At 49.1% G+C, this 27415-nt stretch overlaps 1 protein-coding gene across 2 annotated transcripts; it reads left to right on the top strand.

Annotated features, from left to right (window-relative positions):
- The first annotated feature begins 878 nt into the window (after window positions 1–878).
- On the top strand, window positions 879–27415 carry STEAP3 (STEAP3 metalloreductase). Of its 2 annotated transcripts, XM_039723857.1 has the most exons (5): window positions 879–1066; window positions 15308–15791; window positions 16243–16770; window positions 18295–18459; window positions 24122–27415. In XM_039723857.1, the coding sequence occupies exons 2-5, from the start codon at window positions 15309–15311 to the stop codon at window positions 24410–24412; spliced, it is 1467 nt and encodes a 488-aa protein (XP_039579791.1). In that variant the 5' UTR covers window positions 879–1066; window position 15308; the 3' UTR covers window positions 24413–27415. The 2 variants fall into 2 exon arrangements, with proteins under 2 accessions (XP_039579791.1, XP_039579879.1); XM_039723945.1 differs by lacking the exon at window positions 18295–18459.

The raw sequence follows: 27415 nt of genomic DNA, 5'->3' as shown, positions 1-27415 counted from the left end.
GCGTGAAGGGCCGATAAATGACACTTTTCCCCGAAAAGCCAGGCAGTTGAGAAAGCCAGAACCTGCCGGGAGCTGATTAGTAGCAGGAAGCTGTTTTCTGGTAGCACCAAGCTAACTGTGCTTCCCCAGGGGCGCTGCCAGACCCCGGGAGGGAGGGGGACAGTGGGGCCACGCAGAAGCTGCATCCAGCGCAGCCCAGGTGTGCACAAGCCCTGTAGGGGCTCTTCCAGCCCAGACATCCTGCTGAGCACCCTGGCAAGTACGGCTGTGGCAAGGAGCCACAGCTCACCTCAAAAGCCTAGTCCAAAAAAACAGGCATTGCCTTGGCATTTCTGCATCACCAGCAGGAAACATGCAACTGATGGCGTGGCTGGTGTGGTACAGACCAGACTCAGCACCTCACAGCCACCATGGCCCCCACACAGCTCTCAGGTGGGAGAAGGGCTGTGGGGGTCCAGCCCATCCCTCCCTACTCTGGGAGGGACATAGCAGTGCTTTGTCATGCCTGAAAACTGCCCCCAGGCTGCTTCCCTCTGCCTGCTCCCTTCTGGCACTTCCATGAGGATCCAGCCAGAGCTGTCAGGTGTCAGCATCACTCCCAGTCCTTCTGGGTAACCCCAGAGAGGTCGAGTGACAGCATGAGCCACCCAACAAGGACACTGTGTGCCCAACCCTGACTCCACAGAGCCATCACAGCTCCCCACATCCCACCTTCGCAGTCCCCAGATCATTCCCCTGCACGAGCTCTCTGTTTCACAACCCTGCCAAACGAACTCACTGGCAATAATTAACCATGTTATCTCCACACTCCACCTCTGTTGTACATGTACATTACACATGTTCCAGCCTCTCAGCTCCTTTCTGAGCTTGGCATTTTCAGCAGCCCTGGGCCATGTGCCAGTCCAGAGCAGACAGAACCCTGTGGTGCTGATAACCCAATTTCCCAGCCCAAACGGTACCAGCAGGCCCAAGACAGCAGATTCCAGCCCAAACCACAGCTTTGGGACAGCCAGAGGAGGAGCTACGTGCACTGACTGCCCCACCAAATAGGTTTGGTTTTCCAGTGGTAAGTTTGCCATTACTGCTCCTGGATTTCAGGGGGAGCTGAGCCATGCCCTGGCTATGACGCTGTGAGTGGCAGGTGAGGCGGTGTCCCCAAACTCTGCTTTTGCAGCCGCTGCTGCCCAGCACTTCTGCATCCCCAGTGGCCCCCGGGTGCACAGCAGCCCTTGGGCTGGCACACGATGAACCCAAGGGAGCTGGCAAGGGACAAGGGGCACAGGGAGGCTCAGGGACCACTGCCTTGTGTCTTAGTGCAGTAAAGCCCAGGCATGCCCTGGGTCACCCCCTTATTAATTGGGTGTGGAGCAGGAGCTGAGCTGGCCTGGTGCACCCCTCCACGCTCACCCTGGATGGCTCCAGCCCCCCCAAAACAGTGAGGGATGTGGGGACTCGCCGTGGCTCCCTGGCTGGGCAGCCAGGAGCTGTCGAGGTTCATCTGCTCACCGGTGCCATGCTGTGCCAGCACATGGGCACTGGAGGAGCCTGGCAGCCCCAGCCCTGAGCAGATCCAAGGCAACTCCCTGTCCCCACGGAGGGGAAAGACAGAGAGGATGGGGTGCAGGTGGCATCATGGCTAAGGGGACAGCACGACACAGCCAGCTGGGCACAGGGACACAGATGGTGCTGCCAGAGAGCTGCAGCTCTGACCAGCGAGTGATGGGCCAGGAAAAGAGGATTGCTGGGAGAGCAGTCCAGGTGGCAGAGAAAAGCCCTTGCTCAGGACAAGCAAGGAAAAAGGGGGGAAAAAACCCAGAAATACACCCAGAAACACTGGCCAAGTTCAGCACAATCCTGGCACATTGGGTCTCTCTGGGTAGAAGAGAAATTAAGCCAACTTGCAAGCCCACATCAGATTTCTCATCAGAAACATGGATCCCAAGCGAATCTTTTGAACAACCAATAAAGCCAGTCAAGGTCTGGGAGCTGGGGAGGCTTTAGCTGCCTACTGAGATGGCTGCAGAGAAAATGGAGCTGCAGGACTCAAACTGTCCAGCAAACAGGTGACTTGGATAGGACTAGCCACAGGTTTGAGGAGAGGAAAACAGGTATAAAACTGGCATTCATTCTTCTCTGTGACAGAAGGTGAAAAAGGTGGAAAAGCAGAGGGTGTTTCAGTGAAAAGTTTGCTAATTTACAAAAAAGTGCAATCTAAAAAAAGGAGAAGCAGATTTCAGCGTTTCCAGAGGGCTGGTCATTACCCACAGAACTGATCACACTGCCCTGGCAGCAGCCTTGCCCCATACAGGAAACAGGAACAGGGAGAGACCCACGCAGTGCAGAGACCTGAGAGAGCAAAGAGAAATCTGTAAGATGAATTGCAATGACCAAGGCAAACAAGGCAATGACCATGGATTCTGTAAATAAATTTAAAGGCAAAATTTGTCCTTTACATAATGTGGGAGAGAAGGTAAAGAGATATAGCAGGTGCAGGAGAGTTCAATGATTTCTGTCCTTCACTCTCCAAAAAAGCTGATCATGGCATATAAATTATCACCATGATAGGCATGAGGAGGCAGGGGCCACTACAGGCAAGAAGGGGCTAAGGAGTAATCTCATTCTACCAGATGCATTTAGTCACAGATGGCCTTCGCAGAGGGGTGATGAAGTACAGCTATCCCAATGATCCTCCTTCTCCTAACCACGTCAATAGGTTTTCACACCTCTCCGGTATTGTCCAATACCCAGGGAACTCACAGCATCTCAAGTTTGCAGCTTCAGCATCCCAAGCCTCTGGAGCTCTCTCTTATCCAGCGTGCAGCCACTGGGAGTCACCAACGGGAACTTTTCCCAGCAATCCCACATCTTTGCAGAAGCCTCCCCTTATCCGCAGGTTTCTGTATCTCCCACCCCATGAATGTGAGAGGTTGCAAGTGCCCTTGCGAGCTGGGCCAGTCCCGGCTGGCATCTGAGCCCGTGTGCAGGCAGCACAGAGACTGGAGAGGGGGGACATCTGCATGGGACAGCGGTGGGAATGGGCTGAGATAGTTAAAATCAGAGCCTGCCCGGGAGAGAGGAAAAAAAATGGGGCTTGTTTCATCCCAGGAAGACACATTCTGGGATGTTGGCAAGACATATCCATGGCAGTTGGCAAAGATTAGGAAAACCCTCCTGACTGCAGGGCTGGTGAAGCACTTCAGGCTGGGTTCAGAGGGGCTGCACATCCTCTGCCCGGGCTTCAAACACACACTGCAACCGCCTCCCCACGGCTGGGGCGGAAGAGACAACCGCTTCAGGTCCCTTCCCCCCTCTCCTCTACTGAGTGAGCAAACCAAAGCTCCAGAGGGATTTGTTCTCAAGTCCCTGTGGGTTTTCCCCAGTGCTTTCTCCTGGAGACTCCCGCTCTGGTGGCAGCTCCGGCAGCTTTGGGAGCGCGCTGCCCCGGTCCGTGGGAGCGGGGCCGTGCAGCAGTGTTGGGGTGTTGGCAGCAGGACAGCCCTTGGCGTGAAGAGCCATTATCTGCCCCGCGCCTCCCGGCACAGCTTTCACGGCGAGTGCGCGGCTCCCGATAGCAGGGGCACGGCGCAACAAGCCGCACCCGCCCATTAAAGTGAGACACCGGCTGGCTCTGAAATGAGTTTATAAATAGAGAATTCAGCTCTGCCTTCGACTCCTGCGTGCAATGGACACCGCGGCCCGGCCCCGGCAGCGATGCCCTCCAGCCCGCGTGTGTTTAACCGGGGCGCGGCAGTGACGGCGGGGACGGGGCTGGGGGTCCCTCACCCTGAGCGGGCGGCGCGGCCCGGGCCGGGATCCCCGCGGCGGCGCCGGCAGCGGGGCTGCTCCCTGCCCGCGGCCCGCTGCGCCCTGGGCTCGGGCAGGGTCCCAGGGCGCTGGGGACGCCTCGGTGCGAGGGTTGGTGTTGGGCTGGGGCCGCGTCCCGGGCGAGGTTTCTGCGGGGGCCGGCGTGTCTCGGTCCGGGCGGTCACCGGCAGAGCTCGGGGCGATGCCGCGCTGCGTGCGGTGCGGCGCGGGCTGCCCGCGGGAAACGCTTCCCTTCCCTGGCTGCTGGACACATCCCTGCGGCTGCGGGAAGCTCCCTGTCCCTGGCACCAGCCGGGCATAAACCCCCGGAACGGGTCGGGTTCCCGGTTCTGAATGAGCGCAGTGATGGATGGACGGACGGACGGACGGACGGACGGACGGATGGATGTTCACTCTGTGTTCCTCAGGGAGCAGCACTTGGCGCTCAGGTTTCACTTTTCATTCTTGGCTCACTAAATGCTTTGAGGAGATGAGTGGCTCTTTGCAGCCACGGAGGAATCAGCACCGAGATATAAAAAAACTTGGGGAAAATCTTGGCCAGGGCCCAGGATCCCTCAGAGGCGAGCAGGGAGCAGCTGTGGGGTTTCTGAACTGCTGTAGGGACTTGTAAAAGCTGCAAAGGCTGGATGCTTTTTGAGAGGGACTTCAGCATTTGATCCATACAAGAGTAAAGAGGGATGAAAGCTGTGAAGGAGCTGTAGAGGTGACTTTGTAGTAGGAACATCCCTCAGGTGATGGAAGCTGGGGTGGACTGTCCCTGTCCTGTGGCCCTGTCCAGGGTGTGACATGTGCCCATGACAGATGGACACCAGGGAGCTTGGGGGAGTGTTTGTGCTCATAATGCCTGAGCTGGGCAGAGGGGTATAGAGAACCCCAGATCATCTCAGTCAGAGTAGTCTAAACAAAACTAACACATAGAGAATTGCCTGCTGTGGCAAGAAACCAAACTGAGAGACAGCAGGAAAGGAAGGCTGTCACCTACAGCATCAATACTCCTGTGGGCTGAGGAGATGCAGGACTAACAAGATTTAAATACTGCATCAAGCTTTCGTTTTCCTCTAAAATCACATTTGCTATGAAACAAATGTACAGTAATATAAGATGCCTCAGTCACTGCACATATTTGATTTCCTCTGTGATTGTAAAGGAGAAAATGTTGATGACTCAACAAGTCTGTGTTTAACCAAACCACATCAAACCCCAGGAAAACATGCTCTTTGACAGCATAATAATTTTTTGTTGTTTATTTTGCTTTTTATTTTTGTTTTGGGGTTGTTTTGCTTTTTATTGTTAAGAACTATGCTTTGACTATGACCTTGTAACATCACGCCCATAAATAGAAGCAGGTTTAGATTCAAGGGAAACACATTTTTTCCGATGATGGAAGAAGTAGGCCAGCCATGCCAGCTCTCCTGAGAGGTGGGAAAGGCAGTGGCAGCTGTGATAAGAAGTGTCACACACCAGGAACTAAAACACACCAGTTTGTTATCTATAAGTTTACCATCACTGATTAGAGTTAGCTTTTTGTCAACATGATGATGGAAGAAAATGCTATTTTCAAATTTGAATTTACTGCTTCTTCATAGGTTTTCCTGTAGAGTAGTCCTACAGTGGATTAAGCAGCTTCCCATCTTCATCTAAGTTTAAGTGAACTGTCACTTAACTGAAGGTAAAAAGCTTCTGAAAGTATGTCAGTGACGTGGGAGCTTCCAACACATTTCCAAAGGCCTTTACATACTCTGAGGCCTAAACATTTTGATAATTTTCCTGGTGTTTAAGGTACGGAGGCAGAAGTTCCACCGTTTTTCCAGGTTCTCAGATTTTCAGTGAGTCTCTCTAAAGTCTTGGTTTTGGCAACATGTGCATTTCCTTTAGTATGAATACACCACTGTAGCCTTTGGAAAAAAATGTCCTAAGAGGTCCCCACGGGACGTAGGCTTCAAGAACCAGGGTCTGTCGATAACATGTCCACCAGTGAAGGAGCCTGATCATGTGCAAGCACTAATAGCTCATATTACTACACAGTGGTTTGGGTTGGAAGAGACCTTAAAGCTCATCTCATTCCAACTCCTACCATGGTCAGGGGCGCCTTCCACTAGACCACATTGCTCTAAACTTGATCCAGTCTGATCCTGAACACTTCCAGGGATGGGTCATTCACAGCTTCTCTGGACAATCTGTGCCAGTTCCTCACCATCCTCATAGTGAAGAATTTTTTCCTTATATCTGATATAAACCTGCCCTCCATCACTGTAAGGACATTCCCCATTGTCCTACCGCTACAGCCCTTGTAAAAAGTCCCTCTCCAGCTCTCTTCAGGTACTGGAAGTTGCTCTGAGGTCTTCCCAGTGCCTTCTCTTCTCCAGGCTGAACAACCCCAACTCTCTCAGCCTGTCTTAATAGGAGAGGGGCTCCAGCTTTCTGAGCATCTCTGTGACCCTTCTTTGGACTCACTCCAGCAGGTCCACATCCTGATGTTGGGGTTAGAGACAGGACAGAACCTGTGCCAGTGCAGCTTGGCACTGTGCTGAAATATGTGATGTTTGTGCTTGTCCAGCACATGTGGGTCTCACTAAGGATTTGGATCCTGAGGGGAGGCATGTTGATCACACTGCATGTGTTTATGGTCTGTCTAGGCTCACCTGCAACACCCCTGCCAGTGCATGGGGAAGGTGAAGCAAGCTGGATGTGCTGTGCAGTTTGCTGAACTGAAGGCAAATAGTGAGAGGAAGGGAAGGCAGGCAGTGAGTTGACTTCCAGCAGAGAGCATCTCTCTCCCACCCATCTGTGTCTCCAAAGATAACTACCTGGTCAGCCAGTTGTGTTTGCCTCTCTCCCAGGAGCTTCCCAGGAGCTGTTGGGAAAATCAGAAGAGGCAGTACATGGCCCTACATGGGTTGCCTTTCGTGTTTTCACCACTGTGCTTGTTCAGGGCTAGCTCAGAGCTACCTCTGTACGGAGTGTCATGTCTGTGCTCCGTGGAAGGGGAAAAACATCAGCAGGAGATGGGCTGGCCCTCTGCCATAGGCTGTGTCTTCCTTCCACCCCACACTGCCTCCCAGGCATCTTCTCCCCGTGTGGCCCTGTGCATCTTCTGAGTGACTGGGTGAAGCAAATTCAGAAAGGCAAGAGAGTGCTGATCTTGGAGACTCTTCTAACAGGCGCTGCGGCACGGAAACAGCCAATACAAATATTTCTGTGCATGCTCAGCACAATTCCTCCATGCCTTTCCTGGAAAGAAACAAAGAGATTTTAAAGAGAGAGCTGGAGCCTGCCAGCTCCCTGTAGTGACTGCTGAAGTCAGGTCCTGCCTGACCTCTGTAGGCCCGGAGAAGGGTGGAAGCCTCAGCTCATTTTAGGCAGGAACACCTCCACCCATGGTGTCTGGCTGCAGGGAATTACTAGATCTGCCTGAGAAGCTTCCACCTTTGGGTTGCTTTCTTGCTCTTTTAGCACTTGTGAGATGCTAAGCCAACAAAATAACCTTCTCATTCAGGGTCACATCAGCCAGATAAGCTCCCATGTGCTGTGTCAGCATCAGCGCTGCTCTAGCAAACTCTGTCTTGCTTCAGGTCTGTGCTTTCCATGGTCTTACAGTGACACCTCAGGAATTCCCAGACTTTCAGATTCCCATTTCAGGATGTTTTATTACAGGGTAGTTCTTTCTCAGGCTTCTCATTACTCTATTAACACAGTGGGCACAGGCAGCAAGATGTTTTGCAGAAGAGCAGAGGAAGTTCTTCAGACAAGGACTTTGCTGCAGAGAAGTGGCACTGCAAATGGAGGCAAATTTGGGGGAGAAAAGTTTGAAGAAATCTATGGCAGAACATGTTGGTAACTGCTTTAAAATACATTGTTTTGATGAAAACAGGCCAAAGGTTGGTTTTCCAGTTGTAATAGGTAATTTTCCTGCTCAGCATTTAAATGGAGGGTTTATCCTTGGAGAGAGAAACTCTCTCCTGCAAAGTGATCACAAGCTGGTGTAGTTCTACAGGAGAACTGTAGCCAAAATGTCTGAGCTTGTGTGAGAAAAGGAGAATATTTTGTCCCTGTGGGAAATTCTGGTAGCCCTTTCTCCTCTACTTTCCCCTGTTCTGAAAGCTATTTTTGAATTTTGGTCCTGGTGAAGAATATCTTGTGGTCAGGGACATGGATATGCCTTAGGCTTCACTGCTGGCTTCCAAAAACAACCTTCTCAATATTTTTCAGTGTATGAACCAGAGGCTGTGTGAAGTTGGGAGGGTCAGTGCCTGTCAGTCCGTGTTTTCATTAGTGTGTGATGGACTAGGGAGGCAGATACTGAATTTGTAGGTGACACTGAGCTAGGGGGGACTGGAAACATTTTAGAGAAGAGACTAAGAATTTAAGATCGTGACAAGCTGGAGAGCTGGTTTAAAAAAAACAGGGCACATGTTCTGTCCTGTGTGGTAGGACTGACTGACCGCCTGGACACCAGGTGAGTGACCAGCCAGCCAGTGGTCACAGGAGCCAGAGGACAGGGACACTGTGCCCCGTGAGTTAACAGGGGCACACAGTTGTGCAAAAGCAAACAGTCTTCCTGGGATGGATAAAGAGAAGTGGTGCACTGGGGAAGCAGCGTCTCTGCTCCAGGTGGTGCCTTTTAGGGGCTCAGTTGGAAAATGCAGTTCTGGGCATCCTCCGAGAAAAATGAGACTAAGGAACAGAGGCTGAGTTGTTGGACATTCGGTAAATAACAGCTCTGATGAAAGAGTTGGGTTTCACTTGTGCAGGAAAAACCGAAGGGAGATATGAAACCTGTTCTCCAAATACAGAATGTGTCTGTCTGCAGAGGAGAAGGCAAATCATTTGCCAGTCCTTTGGGGGTAAAAGAGGAAGGGATAAGGTTAACTGGATTGAGAGATAAAGAGGAGAGAAAGCGGGGCTCAGCAGGAGCTTCTGGAAGTGGTTTTAGCAGATAAATACCTGATAATGAGGTAATCAGATAAAGAGCTGCCCTCGGGCAGGAGGAGGGATGAGGACCTGTGAATGCAGAGTGCATCAGGGTGGAGAACAATTGCAGGGGGACGTGTGGCAGCTCCTGGAGCTGCATAGCAGGGGTCACAGCAGTCCTGGAGCCCACAGCAGGCGAGGGGTCACAGCAGGTCTGGGGTCACAGCAGTCTCTGGAGCCCACAACAGTCCCCGGAGCCCACAGCAGGCCTGGGGTCATGGCAGTCCCTGGAGCCCACAGCAGGTTTGGGGTCACAGCAGTCCCTGGAGCCCACAGCAGGCCTGTCCCATGTCCCCGCAGTGCCATGCTCAGCAGGCAGCGATGCCAGCTCAGGGCAGCCCCAGCTCCCTGCCGCAGGTCCCTGTCCCACCTCCCCACCCAGCAGCAGGGCATGGGGAGCACAGCCCCCCGATGATCCCTGTCCCGTGTGCCTGTGGAATGAAGGACAGCAGCAGGGACAGCCCAGCTCCCAGCATTTCCTCATTGTCATGTCCTGGCTGGCAGCCCAGCTGGGTTTGCAATATGGCTTTTCTGGAAAGGTGAATTACATCCTTGGCCAGTTCCTGGTTTGCACCATTCGGGACATAGCTCTGCTTTGGAAGGAGAAAGAAGAAAAGGGGCAAGCAGAAAGGCAGCAGGCTTGGTTTCCCTGACTTTCTCTTGAGGGCAGAGCTATGGAAGTCATTTCTAGTCAGCCTGGGCAGGACTGCAAGCTCTCCAGAAATGTGCACCAGAGCTGAGATTAAAGCAGCTTTGGATAAGCTCTTTTATTACTTAAATCTGTTCCAGTTCCAACAGGTTCAGGTTCAGGGCACTTACTGTGCTTCTGTGAGGGATGCTCTGTATGTGGGAAAAAGACTTAAACATTTGATTTTCCCTGGAAATAAAATGGTGGTAGCAAAAAAAAAAAAAAAGAGTATTTCTGCTCAGAGCAAGAACTGAGTGGAATGCTTCAGGTGCTGAACGCTCCTCTCCAGCTGGGGCTTTTGGAGGGTTAACACAGCGAGAGATGCTCTGCAAACATAGGCTGGAGGGCTTTGGCTTCATGGTTCAAAGGTCTCTCCATGCAGACTGGAAGTCCCCTGGGGGCAGAGATCACCCCTGTCCCTGGAGTGTGTGTTTGTGGGACCGAGCTGGTGCCAGCCATGGCTGGCAGGGCCCAAAGGGAGCTTCCCAGTGCAGAAATCATGGCACTCCTCTGCAGTGACCTGCCCAAAGGCTCTGCTGCATCGTTTGATTCCTCATGAGCCCTGCTGGTCTTTCAGCCCATGTGCTCGTTCAGGAATGTGTGTAATAATCATGTGCTTTATCTCGAGTAGCACCCAAGCAGAAGCTGAAGCACAGAGCAGGCTCTTTGAATCCACGGGATGAATCCACAGCTTATGGAGACTCAGTTGTGGTCAGTCTAAACAAACACTGACTTTGGGGGAAGACACAAAAGCTGTTGTTTCAGCCAAGGTGGTGCAGACTGAGTATGTGAGGCTGAGCTCAAAGATGAGTTTCTGTGCAAACAGGAACCAGTTTGGTTTCATTGGACAGGACATTTTTTTGAGCTCTGTATGCAATTGCTGCCATATTCTTCAGCACAGTTTGACATGTTTAAAACACTGCCTTTTTATTAGAGTTATGGTAAAACTAACTTGTCTTCTATCTGATAAATCTGAATACCAGGCCATTGAAATAAATCTTGGTTTTTTCTTTGTCCAGAACTGAAGCAAAGCCTTGCTACCATAGGTCTATCCTTCTTCAGGGTGTACAACTCAAACACCTCTGGAGTGCAAATTACAGGAACCAGCTAGGCTATCCTTCTGCACCAGAGGATGTGAAAGGGGCCCCAAAAGATGGTCTCATTGTTAAAGTCGTGGTGAAAGATATCTGGGTCATCCCAGACAAACTTGCTGGAGTCCATCATTGTTAGTATCTCCTTCCCCCATGTCTGTTGAAAGAGGATAACAAGTGTGCCTATTCCCCAGTAGCTGTGGGGAATGATCTGCTCAGCAGATTGACTCTGCTGTGAGCCCAGGGACACCTGAGTGGGCTCCTGCAGCCCAGCTCCCTCCAGAACGGCTGTCCTGCAGCAAAACCTGAGTGAGGCTTCTCAGTGTGGGCAGAGTGGCAGAAAAACCTTGTTTGCCTGGCACCGAGCCTAAGCTAACAGCTTCTGCCAAGCCTCAGGTGCAAAATATGTAGAATTATCCCTGTCTTTCTTCTGTGAGGAGAACCCCTCCCTCCCTCTGCCTGGGCAACAGAGATTTGACTGCTTCATTTCAGGCAGCTGCTGTCTGTCTGATCCCACTTCTTGGGGCAGAAGTTGCCTTCTGGACAGTTTTTGTAGAGTGCCCAGCAGAGGGGAGCTCCCCATCTTGCTCACTGCCCATCACTGCTATTGCCCTGCAATAAACAGCAGTACTGGCAGTGCAGTCATTGAACTGCACATGGGACAAGTGTGCTGCAGTGGATACAGCAGTGATGTAAGGGTGTCATTAGCAGCTGAGCTGGAGGGCAGCTGTACATTGCATTCAGTATTTTAGTTAGGGAACTGCTACCCAGTTAGAACTAGAGCTTGTTTATTCCCACTGGGCTCTGCTTTAAATCATCTTGTAGCTTCCTTGGTAAGAAGCTGATCTCCTTGAATTGTATGTGCTATAACTCAGCAGGGATGCAGTGTGCTTGACAAGGAAGATCAATAAATGGGGTTTATCTAAGTCTGGAGATGCTAAAGATGTCTAAGCACCATGATATTCACTCGTGACCTCCTCTGCAGTGTCCTGGCCAAGGTGCTTTGCACCCACTCTGGATGGGCTGGCCTTGCTGTGGTGAATTAGCTTTGTGAGGGAGTTTCAAGCAGGTGACATGACCATAGGTGCAGAAAAAGCAGCGTGGACATGGTAAGTCAGGGATGGTGGCAGGAGGGGGGGTCTGCGTGCTCCCCAGAGATACAGGAGTGAAGAAAAGCTGTTGCCTAATCAGACAGTCCATTGCCAGGCATCTGTTAGGCAGAGACCACAGTGTCTGTCTCGGTGAAATATGTTTATGGTGAAAGAGGGATGTTCCCCTCCCTTCTCAGGAGGATTTCAGTGCATGGCAATGACAGCAGTGCAACCCACAGGCAGCAGCCAGCGCCAGGGACCATCCCACCATGGGCTGGCAGCAGGGATGAGTCCTGCTCCAAAGCCCCACCAGTCAGAGCATGACTGAAATAATCACACCAAAACTCACAGAAAACATTTTGAGTCTTCTTACTTTGTAACTATCCTGCTGACTTCAAAGGCTGTTTAATTCTGTCATCCCTTTTAATCAAAATAACTGGAGACAGCAAAGATGTTTATCTCCAAACATTGCCGACATCTCTCTACATGTTCAGTGGCAGCTGCAGGACAGAGGAAACACACTACAAGAAAAATTGCTTGCAGCAACATTACATCCCAGTGGGACCACAGAGAGAACTTTTGAGGTGCCTTACATTGATTATGAAATGAGTCCGTGGGTAACAATCACTTTGTCACCCTGAATGCTGATTTCTCCCCCCATGGCTGAGAGCCAGAGATGTGTTTCTTTATTTTGGGGTAATATTTTGTGTGCACAGGTGGTGGAAAAGGGGAGGGGGGTATGGGAGAGCAGGCTATGATTCTGAACAATAGCTTTGGCCCTAGAACAAATAGTTCTGGACATGAGTACATTTAGGTGAAGCAAGGTTTCTAAAAAGTAAAACAGTGAGTGTGTGATAAAGCTTCTGATAAGAAGGGACCAGGGGAAAAAAGCCCCAGTATCTTTGCAGACAGAGATCTGAAAGTCATCCCTCTCACTTTTTTTCTGTGGTCCCTTTCTGTGTTTATTCCTCCTTTTTTTTTTTTCAGTGGAATAAGCAGAACTGCAGTATGCTGTTTGATCTCTGTATTTATACAGCAGACATGTGTTTTGAAGGGGAAGAAGTCACCATGCGCTTCTTTGGCACTTGTTTGCCCTGCTAGCACTTCTTCCATGAGCACAGGTTTTGGTCTCTGGGATAAGGAGGTGCTTTGTGAGAGGCAAGGAGAGCAGACAGACTTCTGCCATAGAAACAGTATTGTCACTGAAACCATGATGGGTTTGTACCCAGGACAGTGAATTATAGTTTCAAAGTCCACCTGCAGAAGGTGTTTTGCAGGTTTTCAGTGAGGAGCAGGATTGAGATCCTGGCTGCTGTGTGAGAGATCTCCTCCAGTAACTCGAGGCTGTGCTTGATGTTTGTCTGCCAGGAACCACCAAGTTGGTCTTTTCATAGTAATGTGACCCTTTGATCATTTTTCTGAGTGGTTTTAACAAATTTACAGTCTTTAAAGTGTATATATGGTATAGGGAGTTTATGCCTGCAGGCAACTCTTGCCATGTCTCTCTAGTGTCTGTAGTGAATTTTGGTGCTCAGGCACTTCAAACAGGGAGATCCTTTTGCAGAGTCTTCACAAGAAAGATTGACTGTCCTAAATGATTTTGAGTGGATATTAGGAAGAAATTCTTTAGTATAAGGGTGGTGAGGCATGGGAGCAGGTTGCAAAGAGATCCTGTGCCCATCTCTGGAGGTGTTTGGGACCAGGTTGGATGGGGCTTTGAGCAGCCTGGTCTAGTAGGAGGTGTCCCTGCCCATGGCAAGGGGTTGGAAGTAGATGATCTTTAAGTCCCTTCCAACCTGAACCATTCTGTGATCACTACACACAAGTTCCATCTTGTCAATATTCACTCCCTTTCGCAGATCATTTATGAGCATGGCAAACAGCATAAATCCTCAGGGAAATCCCTTGGCAACCTATTCCCATTATGAAAATAATTTATTCCCTCTCACCCTTTGTTTCCCATTGGTAACTATTCATGCAGAAGTGCCCTTCCCCTTTGCACCACTGCTGTGCCAATCCCAGAAGAGCCTTGGGTGAAGGACATTTTCAAAAGCCTATGAAAAACACACCTGTGCCAGGGACTAGGTCACCCCATCCAAATGGTCACCTTCACTTTGAAAGAACCTGACCAGGTACAAGGCAAGACTGCACTCCACCAAAACCAATTTTCTCCATCCCCAGTATATCACAAGTCTGTTTATTACAGTCTTTAATATAATATTTAGCAGTGTGCTCATACAAAAGCCAGATGTCCTGGTGTGGAAGTTCCATGGGGTGCCTTCTGAGCCCCCTTAAAATGTCACCCTCAGGAATTTGCCATTCCTTTTGGGTAAATTTGCTGTTCCTTAAGTTGGGAGGCACATTTGAGCTACTGACACAGCCCATGAGCAGTCTGGCAGTTCCCTGCCCAAGCTTCTTCTGACCTCCAGGTTCAGCTGCTATGCTGCCTGTGAATTCATTGATCTGCTTAAAACCTCTCCATGCCCTCAATATCTAATCTGTTACAGGGCAAAATTCATTAACGTTTGTAAGCTCATCAAGATCTTTCATGAGCAAATCCCATCATGTTTTAATATATTTTTGAAATGTCACGGGTAAGTTCTCATTACTCATTAAAGAGCTGAAGCAAACAGTGCTTGCCAGACCCAAATATTGGGATAGGCAAGGGCTGAAACTCTCTTCATTTACCACTTTTAGGACACTTTCATTTCAATTTGACTTTCTGCCTTGATTCTGCTCCGGCAAATCAGAAACACCCCTCCAGCTTTTCCAGATGTAGTCTCAGGGATTTTCATGGACCCCTTCTTTAGGAGATATCTGGTAGCTCCATGGGAATCTCAGAGTTTCTGGTCCTGATTGCTGTTAGTGTTAGGCTGGCTTTGTAGTGAGATGCCTGAAATAGGGATCTCATCTAGCCAGGTATCATAAGCTCTTGGAGGTTTATTTCATGCCCAAGATAGTTCAGCTACCTTAGAAGGCATAAAATCAGCAGGAGGCTTCTGTGGTAGCGTTGGAAACAAAAAAGTTTTAATAAAAGGCAAAATAACAGAAAAAAAACAAGCCAGGTGCAAAAGGTTGTTGCTCCTGGTAAAACACCTCACAAAAGCGATTAGTTTCTTTGTTCTCTTCTTTTTCTAGTAAATTGCTCAGGCGGAACTTTTTGGTTCGTGTCCTATTAGCTATCCTTAAGTTTGAAGTCCCCCAAGTCCTATGAGATGTCTTTTCACCTAATTAAGGAGAGAAACTTCTGGGCTCTTTTCCTTTTTGAGGAGACAAAGGATAGTTTTGTCACTTGGTCAACAGGGAGCACATTCCTGTAGATGCCAGCACGAAGGACACCAGAGGATGGATGAGTGCATCCACCAGGTGTTGGATCACACAACCCTGGGAAACCTCTATAAAAGTCTTCAGCTTCCAACCCAGCATGGTGTTTTGTGCTCCTCCAGTGGTGCCTGTACATTACTGCACATTTCCTGCTGGGTTTGGCAAACAGGTCCTGGGCCACTGGGACCAAAACCAAAACCACTGGGACCAAATTCACGTGGCCTTAGTGGCATTTTTCCCCATGACCCCAGATATGGTCTGGATCTCTGCGAGACCTCCACCATGAATTTGCATTTCTCCCTTGTTTTTCCTGCCAGGATGTCCAGAGGAGACATGGCCAAACCTCTGCTGGGCCATGGTGGCGCGGAGGGTGAGTGCAGCCCCCCGCCGCCGGCCGGCCGCACCGTGGGCGTGCTGGGCAGCGGGGACTTCGCGCGCTCCCTGGCCGTGCGCCTGGTGTGCTCCGGCTTCCGGGTGGTGGTGGGCAGCCGCAACCCCAAGCGCAAAGCCAGCCTCTTCCCCGCTGCAGCAGAGGTCACCTTCCAGGCCGAGGCCGTGAAGAAGGCGGACGTCATCTTCGTGGCGATCTTCAGGGAGCATTACTCCACCCTCTGTGACCTGGCTGACGTGCTGGTGGGCAAGATCCTGGTGGACGTCAGCAACAACACGGAGGTCAACCATCACAAGGAATCCAACGCGGAGTACTTGGCCTCCCTGTTCCCAGCCTGCACCGTGGTAAAGGCGTTTAATGTGGTTTCTGCCTGGACGCTGCAGTCGGGTGCCAGGGATGGAAATAAGCAGGTATTGTTTTCTTCCACCAAGGGCTAAATCCCAGCTGTTTCAGCAGCATCAGCAAATGGCCTTAGGCTCCAGGAGAAGGAGTCCTGAGTGCTGGCTGTGGCACCCAGAGACCACCCCTTAGCTTCTGCATTTCTTTGTCCAGAAATTAAGTACCTTCACTCAGCTCACACTTTGTAGTCTTTGGAACATCTGCCTAAGTGAAAAGTATTATTCAGTTGTCTGTTTATATGAACAAAGCCAGTGAAAGAAACTGGCAGTACATTCATGTAAGGAAACCTGTCCAGGAGAGAGGTCTTTGGCAGCCATGGTAAATCCCTGTCAAAAAGCCTGCCAGGAATCGTGATGCTCAGTGGAATAACGTAGGCTCCCTGTGACACAGAATCCCTCTGGATGCACTCGATCCCAGCAGCCTGATTTCTTTGCCCTATGTGTGTATTTCTGTTTGTTGCAGGTTCTGATCTGCTCAAATAACCAAGAAGCCAAGCGCACCATAGCAGAAATTGCTCAAGTCATGGGATTCACCCCTGTGGACATGGGCTGCATGTCATCAGCCTGCGAGATCGAGAACATTCCCCTGCGCCTCTTGCCTGCCTGGAAAATCCCCATCTTTTTGGCTCTGGGGCTTTTTCTTTGCTTCTTCACCTACAACCTGATCCGGCAGGTCATCCACCCTTACATCAGGGAGCAGAAGAACAAGCTGTACAAGATCCCCATCGAGGTGGTCAACACCACGCTGCCGTGCGTGTCCTACGTCATGCTGTCCCTGGTCTACCTGCCCGGGGTGCTGGCAGCCTGCTCCCAGCTCTACTACGGCACCAAGTACAGGCGTTTCCCAGACTGGCTGGACCAGTGGCTGCAGCACCGGAAGCAGATTGGTCTCCTCAGCTTCTTCTGTGCAGCCCTGCACGCCGTGTACAGCCTGTGCCTGCCCATGCGCCGCTCCCACCGCTACCTGTTAATCGAGACGGCCGTCAAGCAGGTAACGGGGTGCTCCTCAGGTCAGCACCTGCAGCAGTCTGCTGGACTCATGCACATCCTGGGTGGTGGGCCTAATATATTGGATTTTTCATTCATTTTCCAAAGCAGGTGTGAGACAGTGGGAAAAAGCTCTCTAGGAGCACTTCCCACACAGGTCAGCTGCACAGCGCAGACTGAGCACTCACCTGTCTGTGCTGTGGAGCTGCCATCTCCCTGGATACACAGCTCCCTCTGCACTGACAGCCAGGGCTAGGATCAACCCTCCTGTGCCACTGCTCCCCAGAAACACTTTGAAACCAGCCTTGCCTGGCACTGGTATGTCTGAGACTAGGTCAGAGGCAGGAAAAATGCTGGACGAGGGGAAATCCAATGGTAGGATGAGTAGAGTTCCCTTCAGCTCCCAAGATCTTGGGAGATCCCTGTTTGTTCACACTGATGTTCATAATTATGCCTGCTGGGATAACCAAGTCATAACCCAGAGGGGGCTGTGTGTCATCATCACCCCGTGTCTGCAGGAGTTTAACAAAATGGTGGTGAAGAACCAGTTACATAAGAACAAGGAAATGGAAAAGGACTTTATTGCTTTAGGGACACTCTCAGCAGTGTTTATCCAGTGTGAGATTGCTGCCTTCAGGCAGTTCAGCCAGCTCTGTGGTACCATGGGAGGATGGGATTTGCTCTTTCCTACCTCTGGCTTCTCACTGCTCCTCATTGTTCCCTCCTGGGATGGCACAGGCTTTGTGCAGCTGAGGGGGGAATGTGATCAAGGAATTACCCCACAACCCCTCTGCTTTCTGTGCTGGGGTATTTGGCTGAGTGATTCCAAATATTTGTCCCCAAAAGGAGGGAAGAGGCTGTGGGAGCAGAGGGGAGCAGGATGGTTGGTTTTGGCAGCAGTGCCTGTTCAGAGCATCCATCAAACACCATTCCCAGCCTCTCAGCTCCAGCCTTGAGCAGGTTCTTCTCAAGTGCCACAGTTGCACATTAATCTCAGACAAGCATCCTGTGTTCATTTCCCCTCTACCTCCTGTTTTCTAGCAACATCTTTGTTTAGTAAATTAAACCCATTTAATGGGCTAAAGAGGACAGTTCTAAATGTTCCTCTTTGCCATGCAGTATAAAACCCATCTTCCCTTCCATTAGCATGAACAATTTCCCCCCTAAATGCACTTAAAACAAAGGTTATTAGGAGACTACTGCATATTCAAGCATCTGTATTTGTTTTCATGGCTTGAAACTGAGTTCTCATTGTAATTATCTTTCCAAATGTGACTTTGGGGCTTGCTGCTGTGGTTACAGGCATGGGAGCTGAGAGCAGTTCTTCCCAGCAGGCTTCAAATCAGGTCTAGCTTTGGCCAAATGGCTTTGGGATAAGAGAGCATTTCCACATCTCTCAAACAGTGGAGGAGGTGTGAATAGGACCCAGTGCTCATCCAGGAAACCTGCTTCCAAAACCAAAACAGATAAAACTCAGTTCCTCTGTCCCTAAGTGCCCCATTTTAACAAACCTTCATTGTCATGCCAGGCTATGGAGAAGAAGATGACAGTCTGGGTAGAGGAGGAAGTCTGGAGGATGGAGATTTATATCTCTGTTGGAATAATTGCCCTGGGCTTGCTGTCGTTACTTGCCATCACTTCACTTCCATCCATCGCAAACTCTCTCAACTGGAGGGAATTCAGTTTCATTCAGGTAAAGTTGATATTTGCTGATGCCAGAGAGTGATTCTGCAGAATCAGAGTCAGGCCCTCACACAGACAGGGCAGGGCTTGACCTGCTTTTCCAAGCACATCCTGCTGTGGCAGGGCAGCTGTGCATTGGTGACAGCAGCAAAACCTCCCCCTGCACCCCAGAGCCACAGACCCTCATCCAGGAGGTGAGACCCAGAGGCAGAGAGGGGCAAAGTGGTGTGTCCTGGGGCTGTGCTGCTCTCACACAGGACTTGTCCTGTCTAAGGAAGGTGCTTTTCTCAGGAGAAGGGAAAATACACGACAAAATACAGCACCAGGCTGTGGGGGGCAGGCTGGGAACTCGCTGTGGACATAGCTGGCTACAGGACACAGATCTGCCCTTGCTGTTCAGGGAGAGTGAGCTGCTGAAAAGGAGAGAGCCTGGGAGGACAGTGCAGGGGAAGGAGGTTTGGCAGAGCTTGCATGCACCCAAGTGTTCAATAGACAAGTTGAAAAAGGCTTAGAGTGGTCTGTAACCTGCCAGAGCCCACACAGCACAGAGAACTGGGTATGATTTCAATGAAAAGGCCATATCTGATTCTAAAAAGTGCAGAAAACTTTAGTTTTTCCCCAGTGGTTTAGGATCCTTCCTCCCACTTGCAGTGATGGCCAAGCTCCCAAGGGCCAAATTCCCTTGGTGACCTGAGTCTACCCCCTGGGATTTTCACAGACACTGTATTCAGTGGCTGCAGCTTTTTCAGGGATGCATTTGGAGCTAGCTTAGGGCTCATTAATGGAGATAGCAGAGAATGAACCTTTCAAGTATCCCCTGCACATTAAAGCTGATTTTGAGGGCAGATTTGTCTCACTGTGCCACAGTCATATCCCACAGCCCTAAAACTCCTTTTCACTAGTGCCTCCTACAGCAGGGCTGCTTAGCATGCACCAGGCTTTGTAACCCTGTGGCACCCAAGGTGTGTGAGCCCCCCCAGACCCCGTTCCCCTGCAGCTCCCCTGTGGAGCCTCCCTTTGCACCACGCTGGCACACACCTAACCCTTCCAAAGGGGAGGGCAGGGCTCAGGGATGCAGAGGTGAATATCTATCATCCAGCCTCTGTTAACCTCTGCTGAAGCTCTTCAGTGGTATATAAATAATTCAATATTCATTAGAGCAGGAGTTTGAAGTCTGCTCCCCTGCTTCTCCCACGAGTGCCCCGATCACCAAACGAGCAATGCAGTTTATCTTCTTTCCCCTCTTGCTGTGGGCTAGCCAGTAATTATTTACACTGAGTAGAAGAGCTGCACCAGGAGAGCTTGACCCCAAGAGATCATCCCTTGAGGAGAAGGGAGACTGGCTTTAAACCTCTGTTTGAGACTGGACAATGGGAGCATATTAATTCTCACCACCATGTCTCAGGGGAGGGCTGCAGCTGCTGGGACACCGGATAAATCAGTCCTATCACATCTCATACCAGGAATCCCAAACGAAGGGAAGTATCTCCTTGCAGCCTGGAAGGAGGCTTTGAAACCCCCCTGCATTTCCCTTTGGCTCCCCAGGCAGCCTGGCAGCTGTCCTGGAGGGTGCTGGCGTTGTGTCATGTAACACAAACATCGTCGTGCCAATTCATGCGTGTAACACGACTGTCCCATCTGCCCTTTGGGACCCCTGCCCGAGCCTTTCCAAGGGTATGTCAGCACTGGGACAAGACAAATTCGTGATGCTCGGTTCCAAAATAGCTCTTGGCTGCCCCACAAGGGAACTGGCTGGCTTAGTTCATGGAAAGACACTCACACCTATTTTTGTCTGCATGGAATAAAGCGTGACAGTGTGACACGAGCTCCCAGCTGATCACAAGCAGGAGAGGCACGGCTGGTATTGTGCCTCTTTGTGGAAGTACCATGTAAAAAGAGCAGGTTACAGATCTCCTAGCATGTTAGCTTCCATATTACTTTTTTTTTGTAAATGAGGGATCTTTTAAATTACTTATTTCTCAATAAGTTGGTGGTGCCTTTCTTGAGGAAATTAAAAGAGCAGCTACAGCTACTGCTTCCAGGCTCCAAAGGCTGCATTCACATGGCTCAGAGTGAGCCTCCCTGAATTAATGCACAGTGGCACAGTGTAAATACAAGGGGTGAAGCATGAGGCTGCTTTCTCAAATATTTGGGATTTCTAGCACTTCTGCAGCATAAAAGAGGTGAAATGCAGAGTGCAGACACCCCAGCCAGATGCCTTCCAGAAAATGCAGCAATTTGTTCCCATCTCAGTTGTTGTTGAGAGATGCTGTACCAAAAGCCACATGTGAGGCAAATTCAGGAGTCACTTTAGTCCCCTCCTTACCCAGAGCTTCCCAAGTCTGACATTTTCCAACAGCCAGTGTGTGCACCTGTATTAGTGCCATATACTGCCACAGTATTAAAATACACATCTGTTGCCTGACAGGTTGAAAATCCCATTTGTATTGTTGCCAAAGTTATAGGAAGAAAGGTTAATTTTCACAGTAGCTCCTGCACATACTCAAATTTCAATTAAATATGGTTAAATTGGATACACAGTTCCCCTGTGTGTCCAGTTTTAACAGAAAATGTACAGGATTGAAACACTGGCTAACAGGAATGATTTGTATGTAATTCAACTTATAGGAGACATTTTTAATGTTCCCCAGTGATTTACAAATCAACTCTAATTGCCTGAGAAGTAAAAATGTGTATGATTGCCTTTACCTTCCTATCCTGAGAAGCCCTCCTGGAATTTGAAGGTTGAATTGACCTGGTTTCTTTCATAGTTCATGTAGCATGAGATGTAAAGAACCTGGAATCAGACCTTTTCTAACCCTCCTGTCGAGGCAGGGCGAGGGGCCAGAGCTGCTTCCATTGAGCTAATAATTTCATAGTACTGGTGGCTGCACAAGTCAGAAACTTATCTGGGTCAGGAAGGAGCTCTGCTTTCAGTGCTGCCCAAGCATTTCTAAATGAGCCACAGGTGACTGGATCACCTTTGCTGGGGTGTTACAGGGAGCCTGCAGGCACCAAGGAAATGGGGGAGGTAGAAGAGTTAATGCAGAATGGAAAATACATGCAAAACCTGCATCAGGAAAATACTGTCTTCATACAGCATCTTTCAGAGGGCTTTAACACCCTACAGGGCTGCTGGCCCCACACTCCCCATGTTATGACAGTACAAAAAAAACCCTCTGCCACTGTTTAAAACAAACCCAGAAAGATTTTATAGCCTGGAACTGCATAGAGAGGATCAATGAGAGCATAAGAGTGGTATCAGGGCTGAGCACTTCTGCAAATCGGCCCCCTGGGTTGCTCAGCAGGCTCTGCCTTGTGCTGCACTGAGTGTACATTGAGCTGTAAACACTGAGCCAGGCTGCAATCAGCAAAACTTGGGTTCTGTGCACTTACAGACCTGCTGTATCCACATGTCTGGAGGGTGCAGCCATGGCTCCTTCAGCCAGCATCAGCACTGGGAACCCATCTGCTCCCCCAGTCAGCTCCTCGTTTGTGCTCAGAGAGGAGCTGCCAGCCCTGGCTCCAGCCACCAGCAGCTTAGCCATGTGTTTGTTGCCATGTGTTTGTTGCCAAATAACCTTTTTGTGTCATCCCCGCCATCCACACACAAAGGTGGGTCAGTCACAGATACCTGTGATGGTTTGTTACCTTTTGTCCTCTTAATTTCTCTCCTGCTTTCCCCCAGTACCAGCAGCTGTTTAAAGAGAAACTGTAGAGGCACAGGGTAATTTTCTCCAGCTCTGACATCTCTGCCCTGCACAGAGCCCTGCTTGGCTGACTGAATGCCCCCCCTGCCCAGGGCAGAAAGCTTCTGCTCTTGGGTTCACTCTGTCCCCTTTTCCCTGCTCTGCTTTGCAGATGAGTCCTAATCTAGTACTTCAAGCCTTTTGTCACCCTGGGGGTTTTTTGCCTGTTGGAGAGAATCCTAACCTATAAATGATGGATGATCTGTGGGTCAGCTCCTGCTGTAGGTTCAGCTGTGACCATGGCATATTTCAGCAAACTCCTCCTTAATTTTCCAAATGAAGCTAGTCTTGAGCCTGTTGGGTTTGCTGCTTGTTACCACTTTGGTTTAGGACACGGACACAGCTTCTGGTAAGAGGGACATGAAAGAAAGGATAAGTGTGGGCTTGCACACAGGACTAAGCTCTGTTCCCACTTCCTGGCATGACCTTGAGTAATGCTCAGCTGTAACACAGAGGAGAGTTCTGCCCTGCCTTGGCAGGACTCAGTGGCACCCACATGACTGCCTGATAGATACTGTAAAAGTGAAGTACCTAGATCTGGTAGCAGATTTATAGCTCTCCTTCCCTCCCTTGCCCAGTCCCCTCAACTGCTTAAAAGATTAGCCCTGAAGTTTAGAGGAGTCTTGGTCTGGTTTTTTTTTTTTTTTGTAATAACGTGGTTTATTTTTAAAAGTTGTCTGGGTTTTTTAATTGTTTCTCAGCAATCAAAAATAGAGGGAGAATCTATGAATTGAGTAGTTCTTTGGATGAAACTGTTTTTGCAAAAGACAATGAGTCCTTCTTCCCATCTTGCCCTGGTTCCTGATTTCCCTGCCATGGCCTCTTTCCTGGACATATCTTCAGGAAGATGGTGTTTCTTGCTGATCTCTGCACCAAGACAGATATTTTGGCTTTGAAAGGCTTTTCCCCTAAGTTAGGGACATAAGCAGCAACATTTTCCCTGTGTAGGCATCTTGAAATTTGGTTGTTATTTCAGGCTTAGACCAAGCATTCAAAGTAGGGCAGCAGAGCAAGATGCTCCACCTGCATTGTTCTGTGAAAATACAGCAGCAAAGGCCTGCACAGAGGAAAACACAGCGAGTGCCCAGTGCTGCTGAGTGCCAGCAGGCAGTGGGAGCTGGCAGGCTCAGGAGCCACCACCTCTGATGCTGGCAGGAAGCCCTCAGTGAGGGAACAAGTTTAAAACCTGTCTTTGAGAGCAGCCCTCAGAGGAGCTGGAAATACTCAGGAGGGGAGATATTGTCTCTCTGGGTGCTTAGGAGCACGATCTCAGCTGAAAATGGGGGAAGTTCTTGCCTGTAGAACAGGGGCTGCGTTCTTGCTGCCTCCCTGAGTGGATAAAGGGTTCTTCACAGCCTTTGAACCAACAGAGGTCTCTAAGACAGAGGAGGAAACCCTTGAGGGCTGGTGCTCACCTCAGAACAGAGCACTTCTGCCTGCACCATCTCATTTTCCTGTAGATGAGACACCAGTCACCTGAAGATGTCTTTGCTGTGGAGCTGTGGCTTCACCCACTTGCAGCAGTGCCAGCTGTGGTCCAGAGCCACATCACTGGTGCTTCATCCTGCTGGTCAGAAGCCTCATCCAGCCAGGGACAGGCAGGGCAGAGCTGGCAGAGCAGAGCTGGGGGCTGCTGCTTCACAGGATGCAGGAGCCCTCCTCTCTGCTGAGCTGGCAGCACCTTCTGGGAAATTCCTGCTGAGCTTCTAATGTCACACTTAACCTCTGATGAGACAAAGAAAAGCACAGTCTGGCACACTCCCCAGGAAAGGTTTCCAGCCATGTTTTATTGTGTTGAGGAAACTCAGGAATACCCATTCTTTCCTCTGTGTCATGTACACTTAGAAAATCATGTCAAAACTACAGGAAGACAGCCAGGCACAAGGTGCTCTGCTAACTGGTGTGTGTTTCTTTTCCTTGCAGTCCTCCCTTGGATTTATTGCCTTGGTGATCAGCACTCTGCACACGCTCACGTACGGCTGGTCGAGGGCCTTCGATGAGAACCAGTACAAATTCTACCTGCCCCCAACCTACACCCTCACACTGCTCGTGCCATGCACTGTCATCATAGCCAAAGTCATCTTCAGTTTGCCCTGCATCCAGCACAGACTTCTGAGAATCAGGAGGGGCTGGGAGAAGGGCAGATACGTCAAATTTGTTCTGCCCAGTGCAACGGGGGAATTCTCGAGTGGGGAGACCTCCAGTAATGTCTAACAGCCCCAGCTCTGAGGATTTCAAAGCACTATCAACATTTCTATAAAGGTGTTTCTTTTTCTTAAATATATGTATGTTTTGGTATAATGGTATTGTTGATAAAATAATAAAATTTGGTGACTTTAGAAAAAGGATGACCATCAAACTAGGTTAGACAGTAGCAGTTGAATTATATTTCCGATTTGCTAGGACAATTATTGCCTTAAAAGTGACTGTGAGAGCCAAGCTAGCAGCAGTAATATACCTGGAAACTGATGGACTCTGTTAGTCAGATCAGTCACTTGAGGTGCTGGCTGGCAGCTCCCCAAACCAGTACTTCTCAGTTGCTTTCCTAGCTGTTCTCTTAAATTTCAATGCCTTTATTTTTTAATACGAGGTTGCATAGATTTTCTGGGGTTTATGACAGCAAAGATACCCTGCCTTTTGAGTGTATGGATCAATCAAGGCAGTGAGGTTTAGAAAGATCAATTGCCTCTGGTTTTGTTCTCCTCAATGAACTCTGCGGACATGTACAGCTATATTCATGTTACTGTGACAGCAGGTTTTACTAAAATCATCAAATCTGACAGCAAGCCCAGTATCCCTGTTCTCTCAAATACAGGCAGCACTTCTGGTCCTGGAAGCAGTGCCTGAGATGCATGTTTATAAGCTGAGGAAATAAAGTACCTTTTCCAGGAGTATAAAAGCATTTGAGAGAGACATCCCCAATACCAGACATCTGGTCTGCACTGCTGGCTCTGAGATGACAGCTACTGCTGCATGTTCTCTGTGACACTGAGCCAAAGTTTCAAGCAGTATTTGATTGAAATAGAGCGAGGATAATTATTGGAAAGGCCTGCTGCTTCACAAAATTACATGGAGAAAACCAAGGCCTTCCAGCTGGCCTTACATCAAATAATAGGGTGAAGCTTTTAGAAATGGCTGTCACCTGAACATTCCCATTTAAGCAAACAAAACAGCAGTTCTAAACCCACTGGTTTCACTAGCAATAATAAGATCTTTGAACAGTCCTGCAAAGGGATCATCAAGTCTTGACCACAACATGAAAACATGTTGTACATTTTTGGGCACAGTCCTTCATTGCCTTACACCTTAAAAAGTCCCTTGCTAGATCACAAAGCAGGTATGAACTGCTCTTCTGAGAGCCCACTGTGGACAAGGCACAGGGCAATGATTTCTGTCCTAATTTCTTGTTTCACCTGTTGCTTTCTATGAAGTTCTTACTTGTTAAATAGAATAATTCTTTAGGTTTTGGACATCCAAATCACCAAACAGTGAATGGACAGCCATTCACTAAAGCTCATGTAAAAGCAAGCAATTGGGATGACACAAGAAGACTACCTCAGTAAGGTCAGGTACATTGACATGCCTGGAACAGCCTCATTTTCCTACAGTTAAGGAAAAGACACTCGGTGTTCAGTATTGCTTTGAGAAACACCAAATGAGGTGCAGCCTGTGGGACAAGGGAGTACTTGTGTACCAGACCAGTTAATGTAAAGGAGAGGGGGAATTGTCAGTTTTGGGGCACATAAACCCTTCTGCAAGCCAACATTGCTCCCATAACCTGGAAGAGTTCTACACAGAGACTCATAAGAATTCCCTGTTTAGCCTCCAGTAACTACAGTGAGTAATATTCTCCAAATATTGCTCATGTGGCCAGTGATGGTACTGACTGTTCTTGCCTAACACTTACAGTAAAGTCTCCAAATGCTGCTTCTTCAGGGGAAAGCCTAGATTTCATAATAAGGTGATTTTTTTGTTGTTTTCATGGGGCTTGGACAGCATGGTGAAAGTACCACTCTTTACCACTGTCCCCCTCAGCAAGCTGAGCTTATTAGGTTTCCCCTTCCACCTCCATAACTTAGCCCAGATTGGCACCTGACCAAATCACTTCCAAGCAGTCTGATGACCCAACACTATTTATTTCTGCTTAGGTGATAGGTTAAGTTTCCACATGGATTTGAGACAGTTTCACCTGAATATAATTCCACCCACTCCAGTTTAATTCATCCTTGAGGAAGACTGGATTCAGCAAGCCTGGTTTTTAAGTCATATTTTCCATTTCATCATCAGTTTACACACTTTATGGTGTATTTCAATGCCTTTTTTTCCCGTCTAGGTTTCATTTCATATCTTTAGGTCAGGCAAGACTACTGTCTGCTGGCCAAAAAAGATTAGGAGGCAGAGAAAGAGCATTACACAGGCTTTGTCTTCAAGGGGAAAAGAATGGTTTATTTTGAGTCACTGCAAGGTTAAAGACTCACCTTTCTGCCCAGCAGAAGGTTTGCACCCTGGCTTTGTTTACAGGACTCCCATGCCTACAAACCCTTTCCCATGGCAAAGGGACAGTTGCCATGAGCAGAGGGGCAGTCAGTGAGTCAGCACGGTGCTTTTCAGATGGACACAAGCCCAAAGGACAGACAAGCCAGCTCAAAATCCCCACAGCTGCTGCAGCTCTACAGCATCTAAAAAACAAAGCTGGTCCTGTGTCTCCAGGTAATGCCTGTGCCAACAGACTGGCCAGCCAGCCACCATCCCTTTTGAAAACCAAAACCAATCCTTATAAATGCAGAACAGCATTTCACATGATGCCCTCTGTATGCATGCATCTGGTCCTGAAAACATGGGACACAACTGTTTGAGTCATTTATTTGATTCTGGAATGCTGCAAATGAAAGTAAGGAATTTTTCAGTTACCTTTTCCCTAAGCATTTTTGATATGCATGGGACATTCAGTGAGATTGGCTTAAAATTTACCATTTAACTGGTTTTGTACTTGAAGTTTTTCTCTCTGTATATGTGTACACACACACACATAAATATATGTATCTTATTGCAGAATATATAGCTTGAATGTAAAAATCTTTGTATTTTTATTTTCTGTACTGCCTACTATGTGCCTCTGGGATATGTAAGAACCAAATGAAAAGCTGTAAGAGTAAGGCCAGTTTTAATCTCTGGCCTCTGTAGTTATATAAAGATATTCTGAACAGATCTACATAA

The sequence above is a fragment of the Passer montanus genome, unplaced genomic scaffold (assembly GCF_014805655.1).
Source record: "Passer montanus isolate IOZ18808 unplaced genomic scaffold, ASM1480565v1 scaffold1, whole genome shotgun sequence".
Lineage (NCBI taxonomy): Eukaryota > Metazoa > Chordata > Aves > Passeriformes > Passeridae > Passer > Passer montanus.
Note: the sequence above shows the minus strand (reverse complement) of the source record. Positions and strands in the feature narration are given on the sequence as shown.

What these genes read in the sequence shown, in the direction of transcription:
- STEAP3 (XM_039723857.1), top strand. Translation starts at nt 15,309, where the DNA reads ATGTCCAGAGGAGACATGGCCAAACCTCTGCTGGGCCATGGTGGCGCG. An exon ending in TCGAGACGGCCGTCAAGCAG is followed by an intron (nt 16,771 to 18,294) that starts GTAACGGGGTGC and finishes TTGTCATGCCAG; the next exon opens with GCTATGGAGAAGAAGATGAC. An exon ending in GGGAATTCAGTTTCATTCAG is followed by an intron (nt 18,460 to 24,121) that starts GTAAAGTTGATA and finishes TTTTCCTTGCAG; the next exon opens with TCCTCCCTTGGATTTATTGC.